Here is a 16,197-nt window from a genome sequence, read left to right as displayed (position 1 = left end):
CTTCAGCGCTCCGCGCCCCCTCCACCGCCCTCTGGCCACAAAGATGGGTGCATGCACCCAGCACATGCATAGAAATGCGTATGCACAAAACATCAACCGAACAGACCTGAATAAGATCCCTAAAGCATTGTTTGGCCTTTGGGATGACCCAGCAAACGACCTGTGTTAGGGCAGTAGTGGGTACACAAGAGACGATGACCCGCGTATGATGATCCAATACATCAGACCAAATGAGATATCACCTAGTCTGTATCCAGCTTTATACAGGACAGCAGAAGAGTGTAAGCTATGTGGTCAGGGCTATGGGTCATAGGGCCCACACAAGTAGGTCGACATACCATACCCTCCAACATGACCCATTCCATAAGGTACAAAATGCTCTGTTCCTGGACTTCCCTGCCAGTACAGAGGTAACCCAGGCGGCTGACCCTTAGGTGACCCAGGCGGCTGACGCCATGAGTATGGACTTACTTTTCAGAGCGAAGGCTGCAGAAATCATATAGTATATAGTCAGCGACCATCATCTGATTTCTCCTACCTTCAGCCACTTGCGAGGGGATTTGGGCGCTGGGGGGAAATTGGGGGCGGTCGACCGGGCTGTGGGTGGCATTCACCCGTTCATTGGGCTGTGATTACAAGCAGAATAGTGATCAGGTCTGAATCAGGCCCATAGTTGGTTGTGCATTGGTTATGCTTTGAAGCTATGCCTACAATTGTAACTTACCATTAAGATAAAACCCACTCAAACCTTCTAAAGACGAAGAGTTGATGTTGCCGATAGCAACCAATCAAATGTTATCATTTGTCTATTGCTTCCTAGAATCTGATTGGTTGCTATGGGCATTATCACTTCTTTTCATTTTTAGCAGCTTTAGTAAGATTACCTCAAAGTGTGTACCTTTACAGATATATAGTATATATTAAGGTGGCCATACACTACTGCATTGTCTCGCAGCAGTGCATGGCCATCTGATCCCCCTTTCAGCCGCCGGGACCTTCCCGGGCGGCAGGATGGCATGAGATATACATTGCAAGCGGTTCTTTTGCATGTGATGTATGGCATGCGACCCCCTTCCCCGCCGTCGGGAAATGGATCCAAGTCAGAGGACACTCCCCCCCCCCCCTTGGATTCCTGGTAAAGTAAACTAACCCCCAAATCCTGCCCACTTCCCCAGTGACGTGGATAGTCCGGGGATTAATAACGCGTTTCGCAATGAATCATGCGCTTATTCCTTTGGACATAGCAAAACACCTTTCCAACCACTGATTAGTCCGTCCCCAGACCTGAGCATTACAATAAACATAAGCCCTGGTATGGAAGACATAATATTTGTTCAGCAATGTCATAGCCAGACTAAAAATAGCACTCGCATTATCCCAGCCCTGGTATTCTGTTCCATGTCTGTGCTGAGGTGTGGGAACTGAAGCGCTTGGATTGTTGACAAATGTATAACACTCTTATACCTCTAATTGTCTTTTGTGTTTTTCTATACAAGAGCAAGAATGTTGTCAGTCGTGACTTCATCGGAGAAGAATTGCATTAATGCCACAACAAAGGCAGATGCTATAGTATAGCATTAGCGATAGGAAAAATAAATGGTTCCTAATACTAGTTCTTCTAATAATCTCTGATAAAAGGACCTGACGTACAGTATATGCAATATCAAATACCATATATGTAACAGATTATCATTGTCGTGTAGAAAGTATAATATACAGTATCTTTAAGGCATACTCTCACTGAAATAGATCAAGATTCACTTTATATCAAAACAATGAGGGTGGGGGGCGTTGGGCAACGGGGATGGGCTGCGCCCTTGGGAACACCCAGCGTTTCAATGGGCCTTCCCATGCAAATGGCACCATGACATGGGTGCCGAGGGCGAGCAGCTGATGTGGTACTCTTTACCTAGAAGGGCGCCCATCGTGGCCATCTCAGGCATTAAATGCACTAAAAAATCGGGTGCGATGCGACCGACGCGATGCCCGCGATTTCCCATAGGGAACAATGTTAAATGTCTCAATTGACCCGATTTTCCTGTTCAATGCCTCAATTGACCCGATTTTTCCATAGTAAACAATGTTAAATGGCCCACAGACCACAAATAGCCACCCTGAAGTGTGAAATGGCCCCCACAATTGTTAACGCCACCCCACGATCAACGTCAACCCGAAGCGTGGCGAGCGCAGCGAGGCCGCGAGGGGCGGCGGTACGCGTCCTACGACCTTTTCATACCCCCAATATCCACGTCGGCGTGGAGTTGAGAATAGAAAGTGTGGCGAGGGCAGCGAGCCACCGAGCCCGAAGCGTGGCGAGCGCAGCGAGCCCCGAGAGGGGACGCGGATACCTTCACAGGTATCCGTGTCCCCTCGCGGGCTTCACAGCTGTCCGCGTTCGCTCGCCACACTTTCTATTCTCAACTCCACGCCGACGTGGATAGTGGGGGTATGAAAAGGTCGTAGGACGCGTACCGCTGCGCTCGCCACGCTTCGGGTTCACGTTGATTGTGGGGTGGCGTTAACAATTGTGGGGGCCATTTCACACTTCAGGGTGCCTATTTGGCCTCTGTGGCCCATTTAACATTGTTTACTATGGAAAAATCGGGTCAATTGAGGCATTGAACAGGAAAATCGGGTCAATTGAGACATTTAACATTGTTCCCTATGGGAAATCGCGGGCATCGCGTCGGTCGCATCGCACCCGATTTTTTAGTGCATTCAATGCCCGCGATTTTTTACTAATGATGCCCACGATCAAAATCGTGGGCGCCGTTCTAAGTAAAGAGTACCGCTGATGTTACCGGATGTCAGTTGCCCGTCCTCTTCCCGTACAGGGAGCATGTAAAACTAAAGGTGGCCATACATCAGAAAGATATTGTACCCAATCATACAATCTCAACTGATTGTAAGATGGATTGTATGCAGATTGTGTGCACATCTTGTGTACACAATCATACAATCAATCAGCAGATGGATTGTATGACTGATTGTAAGATGGATTGTATGCAGATTGTGTGCACATCTTGTGTACAAAATCATGCAGTAGATGGATTGTATGATTGATTGTATGATCGATTGTGTGCAGATTGTGTGTCCAAAAACCACCAAGGACTGCCGGGGATTTCAAGGGAAATTGTACACAATCATGAGCGCAATCGATCTTCAGATCGATCTTTCTGATGTATGGCCAGCTTTAGACACTCTCTGGCTTTACATCCACACGCAATGCTGCGAATTTCGCAGCGTTGCATGTGGACCAGAATAAGGTCCTTTATCACGTTGCTCATGTGCTTTAGCCTCCACTGCTCCCAACTGTCCTGATTACAGCAGGACAGTCATGCTATTTGTAGACTGTCCAGCTGTTCTTCCTGCAGGTGGCAGTGTACCGCAGGTGGGGGAGGGGGCACTTCTTCAGTGCACTGCAGACAGGGAGGTAGGGAGTGAGTGCGGGGAGGAAGATGGGGGTTGCCCAGTTGCTAGGGGAGCACTGGGCACGCCCCCATATATGTTGAAAACAGTAAACTACCATAATAAATATGTGCTTTGACCTGCTCAGGATGGTTCATGGCCATGTGATGACAGGTTTCAAGTGGGAGGGGCTAAGCCAACCTGTAAATTGTAATCAGTTTTACTCTGTGAGAAAATAGAAATCCTTCTACACCGCCCACTAGAAGCCGCTTCTATAACTGTGATCATTCAGCTAGCTTTAGAGGTGGCTCTCCGTCCTGCAAAATATATAGCAATACAGTGAGTCTGTGTAAACTTGCTGATAAAGCTATAACCAATCACTAAAGATGACATGGGTCTCCAACAAGGAAAACAAGGTGTGAGCTACTTCCCAAATTACCAGTGTTATCTGGCTGGACCAATATGCAATATGTGGCTTGTAACCTCAAAAGTTGGCTCATTGTAGTTGTACCCTCTGTATCCATGGTATTACCATTTGTAACACTGTATTACATTATTATTGTGTTTAATTTCAGATGTAAAGCGATGAGTAGTATTCTGGCTCTATAGTATATATGAATAATATTTGTGGGCTAATAATAGCACAGCAAGCATACAGTAGTTGCTGAGCTTTTATGACTCTGAGAAGGAGAAGTGTAAGGGGTGTGGCTACGTAAATGACATCATCGCCCACTTCATTGCATAAGAGATACCAATGGCCATCAAATGGTTAACCATCAATGATTTCAATTGATGGTGCTATCGGAGCTTAGCATTGATGATATAAGACCACCAACAGGAAACCATAGATGGTTTTGACCCATTCAAGGACATCCTTGCTCTGTGCCAAGGTCAGCCAATCAGGGAAGAGGGCAGTGATGAGTGTTGTGATTGAGGAGGTGCTGGGATGGGAAAATAAAGACACGGCTGCCTCCGTACCATGGATGGTGGAGAACCATCAGATATCCAACATTGATGGCAAAAGCATCAGCTATAGGTGGCAAACCATTGATTGTTACTAATCATCGATGGATGATGGCCAACCCTAAAAGTGGATAAGATGTAGCATGTGAATTGAGTATTCTGGCACGAGAGCAGATCTACTGTGAAACTAATGAAGCTTAGGCTGTGGAGGTAGACATTTGGACCTGGTTGGATATTGTCCTATTGTTGCTGGTTACTAAGGGTCCCCCATAACAGTTTCAGCTTCAGGGTCCCAAAAATGTAGATCTGTTACTGCATATACATCTCTACAGTTGTGGCCAGGTACATCGTGGTTTACAACGCGCTTTTGAGGGCTCTGACTCGCGAGTTGCAGATTGCGTTATGTCCTGCGTTATGTACCACGCCATGTAATACATAGTTTAACCACTGGGTGACTAATGCTCCACGTTAAGACTTTACGCTACGGATTTTGTCCTTACTTTACGGACAGAGTTTTTGTATTTTATTCGCAGCCGCAGTGACGTATGGTCATGTATGTAATTGGTACAGAAGCCATGCTAACCTTTGCTATTGCTGGATGACTACTTAAAACATTATTTGAGGACCTACAGTATCATATACAGTATAGGTATGTTCATGTATCCAACATTTATAGGAAAGAACTCTGTAATTACAAGTCATATTTTCCTATCTAGGAATAGGAACGATTAGTAATGGACAAACAAATATATTACATTACTTCCCAAGTAGCTAAATTGCATTTTCCATTTCTTGTTATTGACATTATTATTCATAGAGAGGTAACAAATCACGTGTGAGGCTAAGCTACTTCTGTCATACAACTGGCACAAAGGGGCCTCTTTATAAGTTGCAGCAGTGGATACTTAACCCCTTCCCGACAATTGACGTACATTTACGTCATGGTCGGGAAGTACTTCCCGACACATGGCATAAATGTACGTCATGCCTTCTAACTGTCACTGCGTCTATAGACGCGGTGACAGTTAAGAGATGTCTGCTGTCCCTGACAGCAGACATCCCCCCTCGCCGCCCAGGGGGGGCAGGGGTGCCCCCCCCGGTCGGCGATCGCTGTGATTGGCTGTTCAAATCTGAACAGCCAATCACAGCGTTTCCTGTGTTACCGGCGGCTAAGCCGCTCGGTAACACAGAAAACGGTGGTGATCGGTGCAGCACCGATCACCACCGAGCGGCAGCACCCCCCTCCCACCCACCCGGCACTCACCCGGCAGCTCCAGGGGAACAGCAGGCTCCCCCGGCTCCCCCAGCAGCAACAGCATGAGCGCACGCAGCGCTTCCCCCCTCCCACCCCCCCCCCCCCCCGCAAGCTGCAGCAGCAGCAGTAAATAAAAAACTGGGCTATAATGAAATATATATATATATATATATATATATAAATATATATATATATATATATATATATATATATGTGTGTGTATGTGTATATATATATATACACATATATGTATGTGTATATATGTATATATATATATACACACACATATATATGTATATATATATATATATATATACACATATATATATATATATATATATATATATGTGTATATATATATGTGTATATATATGTATATATATATATATGTATGTATATGTATGTATATATATATATATATATATATATATGCTTCCAGACAGATATTCCCGACATATGACGTATATATACGTCATGGTCGGGAGGTACTTCCCGACCGAAGACGTATATATACGTCATGGTTTTATAAACTGTCACCGCGTCTATAGACGCGGTGACAGTTTGGAGATGTCTGCTGTCCCTGACAGCAGACATCCCCCCTCGCGGCGATCGCTGCGACTGGCTGTTCAAATGTGAACAGCCAATTGCAGCGTTTTCTGTGTTACCGGCGGCTAAGCCGCTCGGTAACACAGTGATCGGTGGTGACCGGTGCTGTTAAGTACAGCACCGATCACCACCGATCGCCAGCCCCCCCCCCCTCCCACCCGGCAGCCCCCCTCCCTCCCACCCACCCGGCTGCCGCAGCGCCAGCACCCCTCCCAACCCCCCACCAGCCGCAGCGCCAGCCCCCCTCCCAAAGCTGGTGACCAAAATGGGGTCACATGTGGGGGGTTCCACTGTATTGGTGCTTCGGGGGTCTTGCTAATGCGACATAGCACCCACCATTCATTCCACCACCAAAAATCACTCCTTCCCTTCTGAGTCCTGCCATGCACCCAAATGGTATTTTTGGGTCACATATGAGGCATTGCCGTACTGGGGAGAAATTGGGGCACAGATTTTGGGGTGCTTTGTCTCCTTCATTCCTTGCGAAAATGAAAAATTTTGAGCCAGAACTGCATTTTTGTGTAAAAAATTACATTTTTTTACACAAAAATGCAGATCTGGCTCAAAATTTTTCATTTTCACAAGGAATGAAGGAGACAAAGCACCCCAAAATCTGTGCCCCAATTTCTCCCGAGTATGGCAATGCCTCACATGTGACCAAAAAATACCAGTTGGGTGCATGGCAGGACTCAGAAGGGAAGGAGTGATTTTTGGATTTTGCAGCACAGATTCTGGTTGAATGACACCTGAAGCACCCATACAGTGGAACCCCCCCACAAGTGACCCCATTTTGCAAACTACACCCTTCAGGGAATTCATCAGGGGGTATAGTGTACATTTCAAACCCCCAGGGGTTTCACCAATTTTGATACAACTGAGCTGTGAAAATGAAAAATTAAATTTTTTCATTTTCACAGCCCAGTTGTATCAAAATTGGTGAAACCCCTGGGGGTTTGAAATGTACACTATACCCCTAAATGAATTCCCTGAAGGGTGTAGTTTGCAAAATGGGGTGACTTGTGGGGGAGGTTCCTAACTTTTAGCACTTATGGTGCCTAGAAACCTACATGGTGCCTAAAAAAAAATCTCATAAAAAGGAGGCTCCAAAATCAAGTAGGTGCTCCTTCTATTATGAAGCCTGTGGTTTGGTCAACGTGCACACTAGGGCCACATATAGGATATTTATGAAAACAAAAGAATTGGGGGAATCAATTTTTAGTCACATTTCTCTAGTAAAATCTACTGTGTTCGTTAGAAAAACGTATTAAAATTGAAACTCTGCAAAAAAAAAGAAATTTTGAAATTTCACCTACACTTTGTTTTAATTCCTGTGAAACACCTAAAGGGTTAACAAACTTCCAAAATGCTGTTTTGAATACTGTGAGGGGTGCAGTTTTTGAAATGGCATCATTTATGGGGGTGTCTCACATACAAGTCCCTCAAAGTCACATCAGAACTGAACTGGTCCCTAAAAAAATCAGTGTTTGAAATTTTCTTGAAAATTTGAGAATTTGCTATTCATATTTGAAGCCTCCTAGTGTCCCAAAAAATTAAAAGGAAGTTGAAATAATGATGTCAACATAAAGTAGACATATGGTCTATGTTAGTTATTAACTATTTTGAGTGGTATGATTATTTGTCTCACAAGCAGAAAATTTAACATTTTGCAAATTGCTAAATTTTCCATTTTTTTACGACATTTTGGTATTTTTCACAAAAAAACACAGACTGCATCGACCCAAATTTACCACTAATTTGAAGTACAATGTGTCACGAAAAAACAATCTCAAAATCACTGGGATAAGTAAAAGCAAAAAAAAGTTATCCCCACTTAAGTGAGACATGTCAGATTTGAAAAAAAGGGCTCTGTCAGGAACGCAAAAACTGGCTCTGTCAGGAAGGGGTTAATTAACTGAGCAATTCAGCATTGTTCTGGTTGCTATGAAAAGAAATTGTCTCTGTGATTCCATAAAACTTACAGAAGCAGCCGTGAGACTTACCGGGCACAACCCACTGCCACAGAAGCAGCTGTGAGACTTACTGGGCACAACCCACTGCTACAGAAGCAGCAGTAAGACTTACCAGGCACAACCCACTGCCACAGAAGCAGCAGTAAGACTTACCGGGCACAACCCACTGCCACAGAAGCAGCTGTGAGACTTACTGGGCACAACCCACTGCTACAGAAGCAGCAGTAAGACTTACCAGGCACAACCCACTGCCACAGAAGCAGCAGAGAGACTTACCGGGCACAACCCACTGCTACAGAAGCAGCATAGAGACTTACCGGGCACAACCCACTGCTACACAAGCAGCAGTGAGACTTACTGGGCATGACCTGCTGCCACAGAAGCAGCAGTGAGACTTACTGGGCACAACCCACAGATACAGAGGCAGTAGTAAGACTTACTGGGCACTACCCCCTGCCACAGGAGCAGCAGTGAGACTTACTGGACACAAACCAATGCTACAGAAGCAGCAGTGAGACTTACCGGGCATGACCTACTGCCACAGAAGCAGCAGTGAGACTTACCGGGCATGACCTACTGCCACAGTAGCAGCAGTGAGACTTCCCAGGCATGACCTACTGCCACAGAAGCAGCAGTAAGACCTACTGGGCATAACCCACTGCAACAGAAGCAGCAATAAGACTTACCAGGCACAACCCACTGCTACAGGAGCAGCAATAAGACTTACGGGGCATGTCCCACTGCCTTAGAAGCAGCTGCGAGACTTACCGGACATGACCCACTGCCACAGAAGCAGCAGTGAGACTTACCGGGCACTACTCCCTGCCACAGAAGTAGCAGTGTAGACTTACCGGGCACTACCCCCTGCCACAGAAGCAGCAGTGTAGACTTACTGGGCACAACCCACTGCCATAGAAGCAGCAGTGAGACTTACCGGGCATGTCCCACTGCCACAGAAGCAGCAGCGAGACTTAATGGCCACGACCTCCTGCCACAGAAGCAGCAGTAATAAATACTGATTCGCTTGCCATGCATCTGGCCAGGTGCTTCCCTGCACTCTGCAAAGTTTACCATTTCCAATCAGAGTTTACATGGATGGTAAAGTATTTACAAATCCTAAACAAATGTTTACGTGTCAACCTTTTCCTTGTCTCCTGTGTCACTGCTGCTGTTGTGACCAGTCTGCACAGCCATAAGGCTACGCTAGCAGTCATCGCTTGCCGATAACAACCAATCAGATTCTACTTCTTATTTATTTAGCACCTTCTAGATTATAATAGATAGAATCTGATTGGCTGCTATGGGCAACATCCCATCTTCAACAGAACTCCTGTCTTTTATCTCAATTGGATAAAATGATAGCATCCTTGTTATAGCGCACAAACCCACAAATAGTGTACAGGGCACACATACACTGTGCCTATATCACATTAGAGGTATACAATACTGAGCGAGGGGAGACATGGCGCAACTTGGTCACGTCTGTATGTACAGTAATTCGATTTTACGTCTGTGCTGCTGCTGCTGCCTCCCAACTTCTGCACTAGCAAAAGAGGGACACTCGCGCGGTGGAGCCGCGTGCGTGCCCGGAAGGGGCAGTGGCCTATGGAAATGAGGGCTCAGGCTATGCAAATGGGGCCGTCATCGGACCACACCCACTTTTTCATCCTCTGTGTCCCTGAATAGACCCCCCAGGCAGGACGTGGTACTGTCCCGAAAAAAATGGGACTGTTGGGAGGTACAGTATGCAGAGATAGATGCACACTGAAATGTCTAGTGCTGTTTTAACTGTTGCTGTTTACAGATTATTATCATATTTAGGCATGTGCTTCCAACTTGTCATGAGACCCTTTGGCTGATTCTGTGCACGGGTGGCATGAAGTAGTTAATTAAGATCCCATGGCTGTCTGTAACCACAGCCACTTGGCGTATGAATCAGCCCCCCCCCCCCCCCCCGGACAATCCTAATCTGCTGCCCGCTAACCCCACATTGCCACCAATACACATTTTCCAGTCCCTCGATTGAAAGTGTGAAGGTGGTGTCTATAAGCCCCCATACACTACCTCGATTTCGGCCAATTTCACCAGTTCTCGACGAAACGGGCCGAGACATTGGGCCAAATCAGGTCAGTGTGATGTCTCCTCAGGTCCGATGCGCGGTCCCGTGATCCTTGAACCGAGTCGAAGGTCGGTCCGGCAAGCAGAGGTCGCATGCGATCCATCACAAGTTAAAGGACTACATGCGATGGAACGCATGTGACCCAGCCACCCGGGAAGGTCCTGTGTGGCTCGCGGTTGATCAGCTGTGCGTACACTGCTGTGAGAAATTAGGGATGCCCATCGTTGCCTTTGCCATCGATGGCAAAAGTGCAACTGGCCATCGATAGTGTAAAACTATGCAATTGATGACCATCGATAGTTTTACATATCGATGGTCATCCATTATGTTTGACTGATTGGCCTGTGGGCGGGGCTTCACGGGTGTCGGGGGTGGAGCTATGCTGGGTCTCCTGGCACTTCGAAAAAAACAACAACCGTAAAACATCGGTTTTGCTGTCTTATCGATTTAGGGAAGCCATCTGGTTCTCCACCATCAATGGCAAAAGTATTCAACATCGGCCATAAACAATCGATGATTTTGGAATTTTTACTTTTAAGCTTTGTGAACAGGAAAAAGATAGCACAGAGGAAAAAGAAGAAACAAACATAAGCAGAAAAGACACAACATTACAACAGGATTCTTTTTAACGTACAGTACTCATAACACATCGTAAAACTGATCAATAAAGACATAGTAAAATTGATCAATAAAGGCAAAGAAAAGAAACACGGTTACAGTCATAATGAACTTAACCAGAGAATTGCATAGAAGATGTAAAAGATGAAGAAGGCAGAATGTAGCAAGAGAACTTTAGAAGTCCAAGCAGGCGCAGAAGGTTCATAGTCTTTATGAAAAATGTTGGTATAAGAATTCTGATCTGCTCTGTTTTTCCTGGTAAAAGTTATATGGTTCTTGTGATACACTTAAGCTTTTTCTTCACAGAGAAAAAAGTCTTATACTGTAAGATAAATTACATAATTAGTTTAAAGCATAATCTAACCTGGATTCGTCACCCTACCAAAGCCAAATACCACCATTTTTCAGTAATTTGAAAATGCACCAAAAAAAACCAATATCAACTATTATTTGTAATACGGAGGTTTCCACACCTGTGACTCCAATCCTGAGTTTCTGGCAGAAAATGTTGGCCGAGGAGCTTGCACTACCGTTTTATTTCGTGGAGATGTCACATTGGTATTTGAAAAGGGAACTGGAGATATCGGAGAGATCTGGCCGGTCGGTGTCCTTCTTCCAAAGGTAGGAGGAGCGTTGGTGGCTGGAGGTGGTGACATCGTAGAAGAAGGTGATCGGATAGACTGGGAATAAGATGGAGAATATATTGTAGGTGAAGGAACCAGAGGGGACGTTGGGCATGATGACTGTCTGGTAAACCGATGGGATTCAAGCACCATGGGTTTGGGTGGAGGTGCTGCTTTTGGAAGTGTGCTTAATGGATCCCTGGCAGGGGAAAGGATAAACAGAGAGGACTGAAGTTGATACGGCTGTCGTCTAGATATCTCCAGCTCTTTTTTTTGCTGCATTTGCTCTGAGACAATATTATTCACGGGCGCGGTGTAAGGAGATTTAGGTGACCTCTGGTTTTTGTTGGGTTGGTGATTGAATAGCGATGGAGGTGATTTAGCATTTGCAACAAACTTCCACGAGGGAGGCAGAGACATCGTAGGAGAAGGAGACCGGGCAAAGTCAGATGGTGTTGGAGACTCAACCACATAACGTTCCATTCTAGACTGCCTCCTTGCAAACAACTGTGCACCTTTCCCTTTATCCTCTGATAGAGTTTGTATTGGCATAGAAGGTGGCTTTGCGGTTACACCAGGGGATTTCAGGCTGGATGTCCAGTCAACAATTTTTCCAGCTTGGTCAGCATTGTTGACTGCATTGGATGGCTTATTATTTTGAAAATTGGAAGCTTCTGCTCCTAGAGCAAATGGCTCATCTTCAATTGCTATATCTCCATGTTCCTTTTGCTTCTTCTTCTCATCTGCATTTTGCACCATGGACAGGAGTTCAGGATTAGGTGCCATCTTTGGCTTTTCGATAAAGGTGAACATTGATTTTTTAGGTCCCCGGCGTACTCCGGTTGAGTCTAAGATGCCAGTCTTTGGCTGTGGTGTAAGTCTTGCTTCTCCATGGTTAATTACTGGGTGTAAAGGCGTACTAGGTGCTGACTCTGTGGGATACAGAGCAGAATATGTTGGCGGAGACTGAATACGTGTAACCGGTGGAGGACTTGATAATGTCTCGGCATAAGTAGGTGGAGGAGGTAGCTCAACGGCAGGACTATTTTCTTCATAAGAAACATTTCTCTTAGCAGATAACTGACCCCCAAAGGGTTTAGCGGTTCTGTTAGACACAGATTTTGGTTTGGATAGAGTAAGTTGTACTTCACAGTATTGAGTGCTTTGGATGCTTTTGGGAGTGCCATTTTGTTCTTTCTTAACAGGTGGTTCTGTCTTTGGACTAGTTTGAATGACCAAACCATTGGTGTTTGAATTGGATACCATTAAAGTTTCTTTCAGATAGGCACTTAGAGGACCTTGGTGGTCTTCCTCTGAAGCACTTGGTGAAGGTGCTCGTTTATCTATGGAAGGGAAATCGGGTTCCCTGACATCATCTGCCCACAAACCATCTGTTTCGCCGGCATTACCGGGGTCAGGCGATGTTTCGTCCATGCTGTGGAAACGTGGCGGTCGTCCGGGGCTAAACTTAAACTCTGTATTTGTAGAGATAGGAGGTGTCACACCATGCTGAACCTGCTTATTCTGTGTCTCATTTGTATGCTGAACCCCAGATAGTCTTGCAAGTTTCTGTTCTTCAAAGGCTTTGAGTTTTTGACGGCGGCGGTGAAAGAGCTGAGCTCCCCGTGAACACCTTCCCGAAGGGCTTAGCTGGGCAGCATTGTCATCGGTAAATGGCTGTGCTTCCCTCAACTCCTTCTCTGTGAGGCTGAGGCTTCTGGAGAAATCTATGGAAACATAAGAGAAGATAGTTTATTTGCTGGTCATACATTTTATGAAGCAAAACCTATGGAATGCAAGTGGTGCAAAATGTTAATCAGGGCCAATCTGGAGCAAAAGTAATCCCTTCTGTTCCAGAGAAGATTCAAAGTAACTGTGGGTACCAGGGTGCCAGGTTATATACTATGTTATATTTTTATTTCTTTGTTTTGATGAACAACATATTTTTGGAACCTCATTACAAAATTTCCCAGCATGTGTCTTTTTGTTTGGAATTATTGGAATTCCAAACTGAACTGTGTTGGGTGAACTTGATGACCAGATTATCATTCCTGGTATAATTACACAAAGTAGCGTAAGTTTGTCCCAGTTGCCCAAAGGCAAGATAAATATTGGTGCCCCCCACCACACACACCACCTTATATAAATATGTGTATGTATATGTTTAGAATAAAAAGAGTGTGTCGTGTCTATGATCCTGTTAAGAGGGGAAGTCAGCCACAGAAGTGATATTGATGGCTTTCAATTAACTGATTCAAACTCACAAAGGAGGAGGTGCCCCCTTGGGAGCAGGAGCCCGGCGGCAGATGACTCCATTGCCTTCCAGAGTTACGCCTCTGATTACATTGCTAGTAAGAGACCATGTCAATGACAGCAAATCCAAGAAGTCTTTGAGTAGTCAAGTAGGAGTGATGTTATATGTATATGTGATGTCTCTGTAGTATGTGTGTACACATTTATATTGTCACAGTGACTTATAAATTGATGACTTTTGTGCGTGATGTGGGTTATAATCTGTCAGGTAGATGGAGTATTACAGGAGAAGGTGGTGGGATTAATAGGTCCCAGCTCAGATTCTGCACCAGGGCTGCACCACGCTGCTGGTTAAAAGTCTGTAAAGAAATGTTTAATATTTAATCATCTAGTCTGATGTATATACTATATGTGACAGCAAAATAAAACAATTCACTGCTGAGTTATAAAATGTAATAGCTTTTACTGCTGATAAGGAATTAGTAACATGGAAAACATTTCCAAAACACTGTCTTGATCACCTGTCAAAGCAAAAGAGATGTACAGTATAAGGATAGACCGGGATGAGAGGAGCTGTAGAACAGATCATAGAGTACATATATTATGTTACATATTATATTTATTTGCCTTTGAAACACCCTAACTGGTGATGACACTCTGCTGTAACTATATAATGGATAACCGTTAGACCTAATCACAGTATAAATAGTATATATATATATATATATATATATTTCAGTGTTGCCGACTTTTCTAGTCTCCCGGAGAGGAGACTTTCAGCAGCACTTCGGGGGCGGGGCTTGAGCGTGACATCGTTAATCCCCAGGATGTAAAATAACCCCATTTGCAGATCTCCGCGGAGGGGGTGGAGCTAAAATGATGCAATTATGACATTGTAGCCCCGCCCCCTCCTCGTAGACCATTTAAACGCCGCTGTTTGAGGGCGGAGTGGGGTTTCCCCAGAATCCGGGAGGGTTGCCCCAAAATCGGGCGATCGGAAAGAACATCGTTCTAGTGTGTGGGCACCTTTACTTCCCATAAAGAATTGTGTCATCGGACACTTTGGACTGTCCGCTTGTGCTCCCTAAGTGAAGTGGCCATGGGGGGGTGTGCGAGCAGCTGGCGGGGATTGCACTCGCTAGATGGGCGTATGGAAAACTAGCCAGGAGTCTCCCAGTCAGTGGCGTAACTATGGAGGGTGCAGGGGGTGCAACTGCTATGGGGCCCAGGCCTTCCAGGGGCCCGGGGGCTAAGCAGGCACCCCCTGCACCCATTAGACCATTTTTATTACGTTGTGCCTCAGCAGCCGCAGCGCCGTCCCGTGACCCCGTCCGGCTTTCTTCCCCGTGCCTCCTCTTCCCTCCTCCGCTGGCAGCACCTTTGGTCTGGACCGTCACCTGGTAAATGAAGGGGAGAAGCTGGCTAATCCAGCCTCTGCTCTCCCAGACTCCCCCCTGTCTCTCCAACGCTGCCGGGGCTCAACGTCACTATCTGGTGACCAGCCCCGGCGCGCAAAATAAATACTGCTGCTACTGCTGGTGCTGGCATAGTGCTGGAAGCCAGATATCCACGATGCTGAGGGGACGCCACTGAAGAGATCCGCTAAGGTCCCGGCGCTGATGTGGCGGTAACAAGTCATCTCTCTCTCTCTCTCTCTGCCTCTCCACCCCTATCCATCATTCTCACCCTCCATTGCTCTGCCCCTATTCTTTCTCCTCCCATTCTTTTTCCCCATCTATCTCTTTCCACCCTTTCCCCTCCCTCTCCTTCCTTCCCCCCTCTCTCCGCCATTTCCCACTGTCTCCCCCCCCCCCCCCCTCTTTCTCTCCCTATCCTGTCACTCTACCTGGCACTGTCTCTCCCAGAATCTCTCCCTCCCTCCCTCCCTCCAACATTATCTCTCACTCCTACTCATTCCCCTCCCTTTCTCTCTTGCTCCTCTCCTTCTATTTTCACATCCCTTCTCTTTTCCTGACCACCCATCTCCCACCAGCATAACTTTTGTCTCCCAGCGGCATGAGGGGGTGGGGGGCCCCATAGCAAAAGTTTGCTATGGGGCCCAAAGAGTTCTAGTTACGCCTCTGCTCCCGGTCATGCTGTGAGAGTTAGCAAGTCTGACCTATAGCAGGCTTAGATTTTAGTTTAGATTTAGTGGCTCCTTTAAGAAGGTTTTTCTCTAAGGTGACCTTTGTTCTCTGCTAGAATGCAAATTCATAAAAACGTTAAATACAATAAAACCTGCATACTGTATTGCTGCACTGGAGTTTATGGCACAATCAGGGTAAATTATTGTTAAAGACGGAGTGACCGCGCTTATACAGCTATATCTATCTCTTCCCTAATAACTTTCGCTTAGTAAAGACTTTGGGCTTTTAAACTGTC

At 45.8% G+C, this 16,197-nt stretch overlaps 1 protein-coding gene across 9 annotated transcripts in view; it reads right to left on the bottom strand.

Moving 5' to 3' along the window:
• The window catches only part of SYNPO (synaptopodin), a 125,444-nt gene that overhangs the window by 9,211 nt on the left and 100,036 nt on the right, over positions 1-16,197 (bottom strand). For 7 of the 9 annotated variants that reach the window (XM_083181554.1, XM_083181551.1, XM_083181555.1 and 4 more), the window contains one exon: positions 11,413-13,289. In XM_083181554.1, coding sequence (XP_083037680.1) covers positions 11,413-13,289 — 1,877 coding nt within the window. Of the gene's footprint in view, positions 1-10,897; positions 11,262-11,284; positions 13,290-16,197 lie in introns of those variants that run through there. The other 2 variants (XM_083181557.1, XM_083181558.1) reach the window with 2 other exon arrangements.

This window comes from Crinia signifera, chromosome 4, assembly GCF_055691185.1.
Source record: "Crinia signifera chromosome 4, ASM5569118v1, whole genome shotgun sequence".
Classification (NCBI taxonomy): Eukaryota; Metazoa; Chordata; class Amphibia; order Anura; family Myobatrachidae; genus Crinia; species Crinia signifera.
This window is presented reverse-complemented; position numbering and strand designations above follow the sequence as displayed.